Source organism: Asparagus officinalis, chromosome 8 (assembly GCF_001876935.1).
Source record: "Asparagus officinalis chromosome 8, Aspof.V1, whole genome shotgun sequence".
NCBI classification, from domain to species: domain Eukaryota; kingdom Viridiplantae; phylum Streptophyta; class Magnoliopsida; order Asparagales; family Asparagaceae; genus Asparagus; species Asparagus officinalis.
The window spans coordinates 13,060,272-13,072,621 of NC_033801.1; the positions used below are offsets into that span (position 1 = coordinate 13,060,272).

The 12,350-nt window shown below is 36.3% G+C and overlaps 1 protein-coding gene across 7 annotated transcripts in view; it reads left to right on the forward strand.

Annotated features, from left to right (window-relative positions):
• LOC109819978 (spliceosome-associated protein 49) overlaps positions 8,425 to 12,350 on the forward strand; it is an 8,579-nt gene continuing 4,653 nt past the window's right edge. For 5 of the 7 annotated variants that reach the window (XR_002241681.1, XR_002241682.1, XM_020386002.1 and 2 more), the window contains exons 1-4: positions 8,426 to 8,615; positions 9,864 to 10,075; positions 10,396 to 10,591; positions 10,680 to 10,829. Coding sequence is in view for 5 of the 7 variants with exons in the window: in XM_020386002.1 (XP_020241591.1) it covers positions 8,582 to 8,615; positions 9,864 to 10,075; positions 10,396 to 10,591; positions 10,680 to 10,807 (570 nt within the window). In the remaining 2 variants the exon portion in view is untranslated. Of the gene's footprint in view, positions 8,616 to 9,863; positions 10,076 to 10,395; positions 10,592 to 10,679; positions 11,035 to 12,350 lie in introns of those variants that run through there. The other 2 variants (XM_020386003.1, XM_020385999.1) reach the window with 2 other exon arrangements.

Consider the following 12,350-nt stretch of genomic DNA (forward strand, 5'->3'; position numbering starts at 1 on the left):
ACACTAGAATGAGGGTATTATATGATTTTGGGATAGTCATATTTATCTTTAACACTAGAATGAGGGTATTATCACTTAATCCTTAATCATTCGGAATACATGGTATATATATGGGAGGTTCCTTATTTGGATTTTTCGCCCGACGTACTAGTTCCGTTTAGTTAGGGGTTAAGTGGGAGTTCCGCATTTTAGATTCTTAAGCATAGATATTGCTAGTGATTCATATCTAGGAATTAATGGTATGAGATGTGTACGGGAGGGTTTCCTTGTCTACATTGTCCCCTCTTAGTGCTTTTCTCATATTATTAATTCCTAAGATACGTTGCGGAATTTCAAGGATGAAATTCTTTTAAGGGGGAAGAATGTAAAACCCCAAAAATTTAAATAATTTATGATAAATAATAATAAATATGTTATATGGTAAAAAATAATATATTTTGATGTTTGAATATGATAAGAATTTATTTGAGATCAATTCAATATATATTTGTGAATATATGAGTGCATATGTGCAAGACATGCATAAAAGGCCAAAAGAGAAATCTGAGATTTATGACCAATTATGAGTTTCTATATTTTATGCACTGATGTAGTTAGAATCTAAGAAAGTATAAAAGATCAACATTGTAAGTCTCTTCAATAGCTTTCCAATAAATCTTAAATTACCTTATTTTGAGGTCGTACGAGAAAGTTATGTCTAATATACCGAACCCCAGCCTGTGTGCAGGTTTATATACGGGCGACCGCGACCGCTGGACGTGCAAACGCCAAGATTGTCTCTGTTTCGGGTTGGTTTTGTATATACCGAACCTGGAAGTATACCTAAGTATATATATCCATTTTGAAGCTCTCAGAACCCTCTTTTAAACCCTAATTGTTGAGTGCTACGGAAGCCAAACAACCAAACCAACATGCTACGAGAAATCAAATCAAATGAACGTCGAGAGAAGGCCAAACGAACCAAATCAATGTCACAAACACAAACAACCAATTTTAACGTGGTTCCAAACGAACCAAATCAATGTCACAAACACAAACAACCAATTTTAACGTGGTTCGACAAGTTGCCTATGTCCACGGGGCAAGAAGGGGATAGAGTTTTTCAAACAACCAATTTTAACGTGGTTCGACAAGTTGCCTATGTCCACGGGGCAAGAAGGGGATAGAGTTTTTTTACTAATAGAGAAGAAGAGTATAAACTGATATTACAAATCACTCAAACTCACCAATTAATCTCATCAACAAATCTCTAGTTCTCTCCAAACAAAACCCTAACCAATAGCTCAAAAATACCTCTTTTCTATGCTCTAAATATCCCCAATTTTCTTCTCAATTCTCTCTTCCAATTGTTCCATATATATAGGAATCCTAAAATCATAAACATACTAGGAATTCTAAAACAAAAAACAAAACAGATTAGAAATCCTAATAACCTTACCAAAATAGATTTGGAATCATGTTACCAAAACAGATTAAGAATCCCAATAACCTGTTAACAAAACAAATTAGGAAACATATTAGGAACCTGTTATCTAATAATTCTCCACCTCGGCGAAGTTTTCCCAAAATTGAGCCGACACCAATACCAACCAAACGTCTCACTTGTTGCGTCCAGTACGAAGTGGAAAAAAATCCACGACAACGGACTTAATCCATAACAAGTCGAGAACCCAAACGAGAATACGAACAAACTCCAAATGTCGATATCAACTCACCAAACCGGCTGCATCATAAATACCTGCCTATGTATCCTCTTACCTAAGGAATCAAGCCTTCACGTAGTTCACCCAAACGGCATCCAAAGACCCTCAATCAAAAAGAAAAGTTTGCAACTCTTTATCAATATCACCAACGGACATGCAACTGATAGCGCTCCCAATGGCCCCAAACTGAAACAAATTAAACACCTCCACCTGAGGTGAACTAATGGTCGTATCCAAATCATGTCCACCAGCTGTACTCGAATCCAAAACCAACTCATCATCTGCATCCAAATCCAAATGATCTCCAAACCGTGTCACCTCAGCTAGAATCTCAAACGATGCAGAATGATATGGAGTATGTGGAGTAATCTCTACCCAATGTGCAGTAGCATCACCCTCCATCCGTTGTGATATCCTAATGATCTAATCAACACTCTCTAGCTGCCAAGAGTCAAATGTGACATACCTGCTCAGAACAAAATCAGAAGCTCCTAACTGATAATCAAACGAACCTCTGAATCCCAAACATGTAATCGGATCAAATCTCACATCCTCGATGTGACCAAATGCTTGGCAACCAAATATCCGACGCAACCCAAAATCTGAAGCAGCTCCACCAGATCCAAAATCTCCACACGTAGCAGTCGGCAACTTATGACCAAGATGACCAAAATATGTTGAAGCTCCAAAACCAAAACTAATGCTCGACAACCAACATTGATCCCCTTCCAGTAAGGAACGACTCATCAAAACAGTCATCTCATCTCATCGGCCCAATGTCTCCATATCAATGAAGTATCTCAAATTGCCATAAGCTCGGCACAAATACAAGAAAGAACTCCTACCAAAGCTAGAACGATGGGTTACCTTTCTGCCAATACACTTCTTCCAATTGTTGTTGACTTCTAGGACTTCACACCAACGGGACCTGGTTGTAACCCACCAATGCCTAGAACAGTCTCCAACTACAGAAACCAAATACCGATTACCTCCCAATGATGCATCCTTGGAAAGCCCCCAAATGTCTGACTGAACACCACCTAAAAGACCCCTCGATCGATGGATAGAAGTGCCAAATTCCACCTCGGTCTTCTTGCTCATACCAATATGCTCAAAGGACTTTAATCTGTAGGTCAAAGTACTCCTCAACAAACCATGCACGGTATAACCAATCAAATATACCAGCCTTAACAAATGCCACAGTCTAGCCAAATCCAAAGAAGTCATCAGTTCTCTACCAATCACCGTGCTCCTAATCAAATAGTACAAATTCTTCCTCCTGACGCCCTTCATCACAATCATGGACCTAAATATGACCTTCAAACATGCATCCTCTAAGGTCATCTTATAGCCTGCTGCCTCCAAAACTCCAAGTGAAATGATGTTCTTCTTCAACTGAGGAATGAACCTCACTTCATCCAACTCCCGAATCACTCCATCATACATCCTAATACGAACGGTATAGATACCACTAATAGGACATTAATGATAATTACCCATGAGTACGACATCCCCTCTTTTCAACTCCTAAAAGCTGAAGAATCAATCCCTTCTAGGGCAAATGTGGTAAGAAGCACCCGAATCCAACATCTATTCTATAGAGTCGGCAATACAAACTGATGGTAGTACAGATAACGAGTAGCCCAAAGAATCTGAATCTGAATTATTACCACTAGCCTTGACAACATTCACCTCTGAAGCTTGAATAGTTTTCCCCTTATTCTTCCCGGCTCGATCAACCAACTTTGGGCATTCGGCTTTCCAATGTCAATCCTCTTTATCAAAGGCACACTGATTCTTACGAACTCCAAGATGTGCCCTTCTAGACTGTGACCTCCTACCACGGTTTGGACTCTTTGCTCTTGCGACCAATGCCCCCACTACCGGCTCAACTAAAGTCTCATTATCCTTCTTTCGAAGCTGATAATTTACAAGTGCAGCGGTGACCTCACTATAAGAAAGAGATGTCTTCCCATTAATAAGCGTAAGAATGAAGGTCTTATATTCCTCGTCACGCAAGGAACTCAACAACAACAACACCTTGTCCTCATCTTCAATCATCACATCTACATTCGCCAAATCCGCAAGAAGCTTCGTGTAGTGGTTCATGTGATCACCAATGGAGGTCCTATTCTTCAATTGAAAGCGATAAAGCCTCCTCTTCAAATGCAAGCGGTTCTCTACACTCTTGGTCAAATACTTGCCCTCTATAATCTCCCAAATCTTCTTAGCTAAAGTCCCATTGATCACATCATATTTTAAATCTTAAGCCAAACAAGATCTAATCACACCACACGCCGTTCTATTCATCTTTTTCCAAACCTTCTCCTCAATGTCGTCTGGTTTCCCGTCCAACTCCAAAGTATCTTCTAAATTTTGCATATTAAGCGCATCCAAGACTTCACAACTCTAAAGACTAAAATTATTTGTGTCATTAAACTTCTCAACATCTATCTTCATAGAGTAGATATTAAAACTTTGGACAATTTTCATGCCGGAAGTACCCTCCACAACTCCTTCTTTCCCGACCATCTTTCTCAAAGCACAAAAACAAATACGGAATAAATAAAGAATAGATCCAAAACTGAAAAGATAGAGTCTTTACCAAAAAGATCTCATATTTATCACCAAACGAAACCCTAGGCGAGCCTCCAAAATGACCTACTCCTCTAAATAGCCCAAACATAGCCCGAGCTCTGATACCATTTGTTGAGTGCTTCGAAAGCCAAACAACTAAACCAACGTGTTACGAGAAATCAAATCAAACGAACATCGAGAGAAGGCCAAACGAACCAAATCAATGCCACAAACACAAACAACCAATTTTAATATGGTTCGACAAGTTGCCTACGGCCACGAGGCAAGAAGGGAATAGAGTTTTTCACTAATAGAGAAGAAGAGTACAAACTGAGATTACAAATCACTCAAACTCACCAATTAATCTTACCAACAAATCTCTAATTCTCTTCAAACAAAACCCTAACCAATAGCTCAGAATACCTCTTTTTTGTACTCCAAATATCCTCAATTTTCTTCTCAATTCTCTCTTCCAATTATTCTATATATATAGAAATCCTAAAATCATAAACATACTAGAAATTCTAAAACAAAAAACAAAACAAATTAGGAATCCTAATAATCTGTTATCAAAACAAATTTGGAATCATGTTATCAAAATAGATTAGGAATCCTAATAACCTGTTACCAAAATAAATTAGAAAACATATTAGGAACCTGCTATCCAACACTAATAGCCTCAGCCCCCTCCTCTCTCTCTCTCTCTCTCTCTCTCTCTCTCTCTCTCTCAAACCCTAAACCCCCTTCTTTGGTGATTCTTAGAGGATTTTGGAGGAGCTGACGCGAGATCCATCAGTGTTCAGCGAAGGAGGATCATTCTCACTCATCTTTGGGAGTTCATCAACATCCCTCAGGCGAGTTTAATCTTGCCCAATCCTACACCTATGTTTTAAACGTTTTTAATAAAGTTTTTCTGTGTTTTATGAGCCTAAAATGCTATTTTATGTATAAAGATAGATCTTCATATTGTATGTTGCAAAAAGAATAAGTTTTTAGTTAATAAAGATCACCCACAAATTTCTTAATGCAGATCTAGATATGAAAATTTTCCTAACAAGAGTTTTGAAAGAAAGATAATGGTTTTCAAACGTGTCGACATGCATACATGTGTTTAAAAAGGTTTCTTTTTGTCTATAGTGATTAGATTGTATTTTTTTTACATTTTCTATAAATGCTAAATCACATATATAGGATTTGTAGTATATAGAATCGTCGTATAATGGCTTTTGAATCAACCTCGAGGAGCAAAAACCTGTAGAAAAGGTTTCTGTCTTTTTGCGGTCGACCGCTGGGAAATTTGCTACAAGTTCATATTGTTGCATAAGTTTGTGTGGCTGGAGAGACACCTAGGTTATATAGGATTATAATACGCTGGGATTTGTGTATATGAGTTGACTACGGACACAAGTTTTAGATTCACTCACCGAGGCACGAGAGTGAGTAGTAAATATGCTGATTTTTTTATATTACTTTCATGTTGAAGTCCTCGTGTTGGACTATAATCCATTGAAGTCCTCCTGTTGGACTATAATCCATTGAAGTCCTCGTATTGGACTATAATCTATTACAATCCTCGTGTTGGACTTTAAGCTTTTGCAGTTCATGTATTGGACATTTACCTATTTCAGTCCACGAGTTGGGACTTTAAGCTTTTGCAGTTCATGTATTGGACATTTACCTATTTCAGTCCACGAGTTGGGCACGTATTTGACATCTGACAGGTCATTGATATTATGGTTGGAGATGGAGCTATATTTCTTTATTGCTCCACGTTGTAGTTTTTTTTTGAGATTTGGTATTTAGCTATTTACAATTTGAGCTAACGGGAGACGTACATATGCTTGTGTTGTAAATTTCTAAATATCAAATCTCCATTTTATTTCAGAGTAGATGATTGGCTATCTATATGTATTAACAGCTATTTTTCTTATTCTTATAGCCCTTCCCCTGTGGTTGGTTGAGATGTTACTCGCTAGCGCTTGACGCTCGTTGTTTCCCCTCTTTCAGGTAACGAGCCAGGTACACGGAGAACCGTAGGTTGATGGAGTTGCTCTAGCAGTTATTTATCTATATTGTTAGTAGTTTATGTCAGAACTCCACAGTAGACGTGTTTATAAACATTTGAGTTATTATTCTAGTTTTGTAAAGGTGATGTGTCTAAATGTCATTTCATTTGATTTCCTATGTCAAGACACTTGTATTCAGTCAGATGTTATTTCTCTAAGAGATTGGTCTATTTATTTCAGTGATGATGATTCCTTCAGAATATCTGTCGTTTAGTATTTCTTCAGTATATTTTCTCTAGCCTGTTTTGTACCTACACCTGTTGTTAATTCTACTAGATAGATAGTAATTGTGATGGTGAAACATGCTATTGTATGGTGTAGTGCATGACAGGTTTGACATTCTTTGTTTTACCTTGGACTGTAGCCTTATTGAAACCAGGGGCGTCACATATCATTCTCCTCTATCCTTTAATGTAAAGTTTTTGAGACATTCAATTATCTATTTTTGTTGGATGTCATGTAGTGTAATGATAAGTTTACAAACTCAAGTCTTTGATAAATGTTGTCATGAGATTTTTCATGGGTTTTGACTACATCTTGTAGTCTATAATTTATGTTTTGTTTTGGATTGTTAGGTATATGATTGATAAGGGATTGCCCCCATTTTTTATGGAAATGCCAGCTCAGGAGCTCTAATGGTAAGTTTTGACATGGTTAGTTATTTGATATGAAACTTATTGGAATAGGCCCTTGTTGGCAGGAAAATACTTGGACCAAAGCTTCTTTTTTTATTTGGTCTTGTATTGACAAAGTTTTGGATCAAAAATATTTTGAAACTCACATATTTCAAAATGAGCACATGCATGCGACTTGTCAAGCGCGCATACTTGGAATGAGTGAATTGCAACTTCAATAAGATGGTATAGGTAGGTTCAACCAACTATAAGGTAAATGAGAATCAATTGAATGGTTTTACATACTCAACGGAGACAAATTTTAGGATCATAGTTCAAGGACTTATGACGAGTAATTACCCTAGATAAATATAGATTGAGGTGGTAAAATGGGGATATTTGCTAACTCCAGACCAGTCATATGACCTTTATTACTGATTTGGGAAACAGATGAGACTTCTTACAGAAGTCATATTTTTTCGCTTATTATTGTCTTAAAAATAAAGAATATTAAAAGGATCTTTTTATATCATCTCTAATTCTCAAGCTTCTTTCTTACTCGAGAAAATTTTTGAGATCTCATTTTGAGCCAATTATGAAAATTATAAGGATTTTTTGTTGATGATGGAGTTTGTTGAGATATTTAACATTTTTTGTGGATAAGCTTGAAATTGCTCAAGTTTATTGGAAGTTTTTTTTGGCTAGTTTTATAAAAAGAATTCATGATAAAATTTGCATTTTTGTGCTTATTTTCTTCTTTAAGATTTTTGAGTGTTATTTCTTTCCAATGTGGATCAGGTGTTATTAAATTGTGTTCTTTTCCTTTGTACTATGTTATTAGTTTGCATTTTAATGATCTAATTTAGACTTCGATATGCTTAAGAGATTTTAGGGTTGCCATCACACAAATTTGCAATTTTTGCTTATTTTCTTTCTTTAAGATTTTTTAGTGTTATTTCTTTCCAATGTGAATCAGGTGTTATTAATTTGCTTTCTTTTCCTTTGTACTATGTTATCATTTTGTATCTTATTGATCTAATTTAAGCTATCTATATGCTTCTATGATTTTTACACTGTATGTGATAAATTTTAGACTATGCATATGCTTCTGAGATTTTAGGACCACTAGCAAAAACAACTGTTTGGTTGTTTTTTAAAAGTAATGCTCTATACAAGATGTTTGTGATTGAAGAACCATGTTTATAAATTTTGTGTGTGTGTTTTGTGTATGCGTTTGTGATTTAAAAGTAATGCTCTATACAATACGTCTTACATTGAGGTCGAAAAGGAACCAGATCCTGACAAAGTAGGGCGTCGAAAGCCAAAGTTACGCGCACGAAACCAGAGCGATCCACCGCCCATACTAAATTAGACACGAATCTGAACGGTCTATTAATTTACGCGCATCGCACGCGTTTCTCTTGTCGGCACTCGGGCGTCTGTTTATTTTACACCCCACGACTCCTTCGACCGCCCACAAAAGAGGAAAGAGGGAGAAGGGGAAATATTGATCTATGCATACGCAGCAGGATTAGGGTTTCGTGGTCGTCGTCGTCGTCTCTCTCTCTCTCTCTCTCTCTCTCCTCTCGATTTCGCCGGGGATTTTCTGGATCGAGCTCTAATGGCGAGGAATCCGGCTTGCTCTGTCTACATAGGTTCGTCTCTTAGTTTTTTATTTTCCTGCTTGCACGTGTTCATAAGTTGCGATTGTAGGCTGTTAATAGTCTAAAAATCTGTCATTTATATGGTTTGGCTGAATTATTTGAAAATTCGTGTTGATGTGCTCTGGATTTTTTCTTTTCGGCTGATTCATGTGAGGTTTTATAAGCTTTTGGGGAAATTAGTTTCACATCAGGGTAAATTATACTAATCTCCCAAGAATTTTCAGCATTTTGTAGTAAACACCCATTAACTTGTGAGGTTAGGATGAATTTATTTGAGAACTTGCTCTGGATTTGTTCTTGTCGGCTGATTCGTGTGAGGTTGTATCAACTTTTCGGGAGGCTAGTTTCATATTAGGGTAAATCATATACTGAACCCCACGAGAATTTTCATCGTTTTGTAGTAGACTCCCATTAACTTGTGAGGTTAGGCTGAGTTATTAAAGAATTCATATTGATTTGTTCTGGATTTGTTCTTATCGGCAGATTCTTGTGAGGTTTTGTGTCAGCTTTTGGGGAGACTTGTTTCATGTTAGGGTAAATTATATACTAAACCCTCAAAATATAAGTAAACACCCATTGACTTTAAAAATCGCACTAAACCCTCAATAACTTTTGTAGAACCCCCTCCACCCTCCCTCCCCACACCCCAAAAAAGAACTTTTAAATTGCCTTTTTATGTTTGTTTTTTGGTCCTAATTTGTGGGCTTATCTGCAAAACCTGAAAAAGTTACTGGGGTTTGTTGCGACTTTGAAATCTATTGGGGATTTACTTCAAAATGCTGGATGTTCTTGAGGGTTTAGTGTAACTTATCCTTCATATTATGTTGAGTAATTTGGTCTTTTTTTCTTTTTTTTTTCTTTTTTCTTTTTTATTTTTTTACAATTCAAAACTTCCAGAATGTTTCACACCATGGTTAGTGTAACTCATTTTGATTTGTTTGAATTTGGGTCGGATATCTTGGGTCTTTTCTTTAATTCTCAATGTGGCTTGTGCTTAATTATCAAATTTTACAGTTTAGACTTTTGGGTTTGTTCTATTATTACTGTTTTCTACTGCTTTTGGTTCTTCTCTATTGCTATACTATTTCTCCTTAGATTTTATTATTAAGATTATGTTTATGTAAGATTATGTGTATTGACTAATTATTATTATCACATTTTAAGTTACAATGAGATTTTATTTTTCTTGGGTTTGTGCAAAAAGGTCTTTCTTGTATTAATTTATTGTACTCCTAACAGGTAATTTGGATGAGAAGGTGAGCGAGAAAGTCTTGTATGAGATTCTTGTTCAAGTGGGTCGAGTAGTGGACCTACATATACCTCGGGATAAGGAAACTAACCGTATGAAGGGCTATGCTTTTGCTGAATATGAAACCGAGGAGATTGCAAATTATGCTGTTAAGCTTTTCTCTGGCCTCGTCTGCCTTCATAATAAAATGCTTAAGTTTGCTGTACGTTGTATCAGCTTTTATTCTATATCCTTTTCTCTTTACTTTCTGTAATTTGCTCCAATGACTTAGAACATCTTCCTCAACAACAATAATTGGATTTCCCTTTAGATGATGATGTAGAAGAAATTCAGTATAATTTATGGCATATGTACATAAACATAAGTTATTTTAGCTGTGATGGGGATATGCATTCATATGTTGTTTTGTTATAACTTAGATTTACACCTTTTTGATGTCGATGCCTAAGAAAAGGTTGGCCTTTGCTTTCTTTGTAGCTAGAAATCAGCTTTGGTAAAAAAAATTTCTCCCATTTTGTACAGATGTCCGGGCAAGACAAATTCCCACAAAACAACAGTACTTCACTCACTCCTCAGGCAAATGGTCCTCTAACGAATAATGAACCGAGTCCCGTGCCTGTGCAGTCACAAGACAAATGGCCGTCAGTTTCTACACAGTCAATGGGCAACTATGGGGACTCATCTAGCAACTATCCTGTTTCCCCTGTTTACCCTCAAGGTGATTTTGATTTTCTAAGATCTCCAAAATACTTGCTAACCCCTTCTATGACTTTCTTGGTTCTCATATATTTAGCGCTTCTTTACAGTGTCTCCTAATGGATTAGGTGGGCTCAGCAGCAGCAATTATGAATATAGTAGGCGTGTTCTTGGGGCTGTGTTGAATGATGTCAGTCATCCTGCCACCAGGCGTCCTGCAACATATCCGTCTTACTAACATTTAGGTTACTATAGACAGGGTATGTATCCTTGATTGTAGTCCTTAGTAACAGTCTTCTCTGTTGTAGTCTGGTTGTTAGGGGATTGGGCTGATTAGGTTGGTATTGTTGTTCTTCAATGTGCTATTTGAAGTAAACCTTGAGTTAATACTCTTTGATGTCTGTAAATTTCTACTAATTAAATGTCTTAACTACTTTTGAGTTTAAATGTCTTAACTACTTTATACACATGCTCCAAACAGCTCATGTTATATACACTGTTTGATAATAAGGTAAAGTTAAATAACTGAATTTTATTGAATTACCAAAATAGAACACTGTGTGCTCATGTTGTGTGAAAAAAAGGCCCAGACTGAGTTCTGTAACTCATCCAATAGTGATCCTTATGTGAATCTTTTATTACTAGCTACAAATGACGCATTTATCTAATATACTTATTTTCTTGTTTCTGACCCCTCTGATCTTTTTGGTGCGTTATCTAAAAGCTAAACAAGTTAGACTAGATCGTCAATTTCATATGATTTATATTCTTCTCAAGATTATCACTGTTTGTATATATCAGTAGAGATCAGCCCTAATATTTTTTTTCTTGATGATTATTATCAGGTTTACTACTAGTTTAGATTAGGGTATGCATTCTTCTCATGCTATAGGGTGTGTGCTTTCCACCTGTATTTTGGCCTCTTATTTTGCTCTCATGCTTTTCCCCCCTCTTATTTCATTTTTTGTTATTTATATAGAGATTTGAGCTTAGGACGTTTGTATGTAGAACTATACATCCGTGGAGCCAGCCAGCGTGTGTTCAGGGGTTGTATTTTGCTTTCGTACTTTCTACTGTGTAATTGTAACCCTTGACACTCCTTCATATCCGAGATTCATTGGCATAAGAGCACTGTAGATGCTCATTGTTTTGTCTGTATGAACTTCGATGTTTGTTCACTGACTTATTTGCCTGTTCATCTTTTTAAAAGATTAATATGGCTAAGTTCTCAGTAAGCCAATATGACTTCTAACCCTGATTTCTTCATGCAGTAAGAGAGAATTTTTCTTGGAGGGATATTTATGAAGATGCAAATTGACTTTCTTGCTTCTCCTCTTTCATGAAGCCTCATGGTATCTGCTAGGCAGTACTTGAGTTATGTCAACTATCGAGTTATTCATATTTGTGTGCATCTGAAATCCTGTAATCTTAGTATGAATTCAAATTTTCTTCTTTGGAAAATTTCTTTCAAATAACCATTAATTTAGAATATATATACCTGATTTATTATTCTATAGCTAACAAAACTATTTCATTAAAGAGATTCTTCTATTTGATTAACGAATTTGATTGTTCTAATAGTATAAATTCACACTCGAAAATTTTTCTTTGGCAATGGTTTAGAATCTGTAGTTTTAATGATTAAAAAGTTCTATTTGAGTTTGGGTGGGATGAGGGGGTGTAGAGCTTTGACAAGAATGTAAGGAGGTTCAAACATGACATTATATGAACAAACATGTGATACACAAATCAGTCAAAATGTGTGGACATGTTTGATTCAC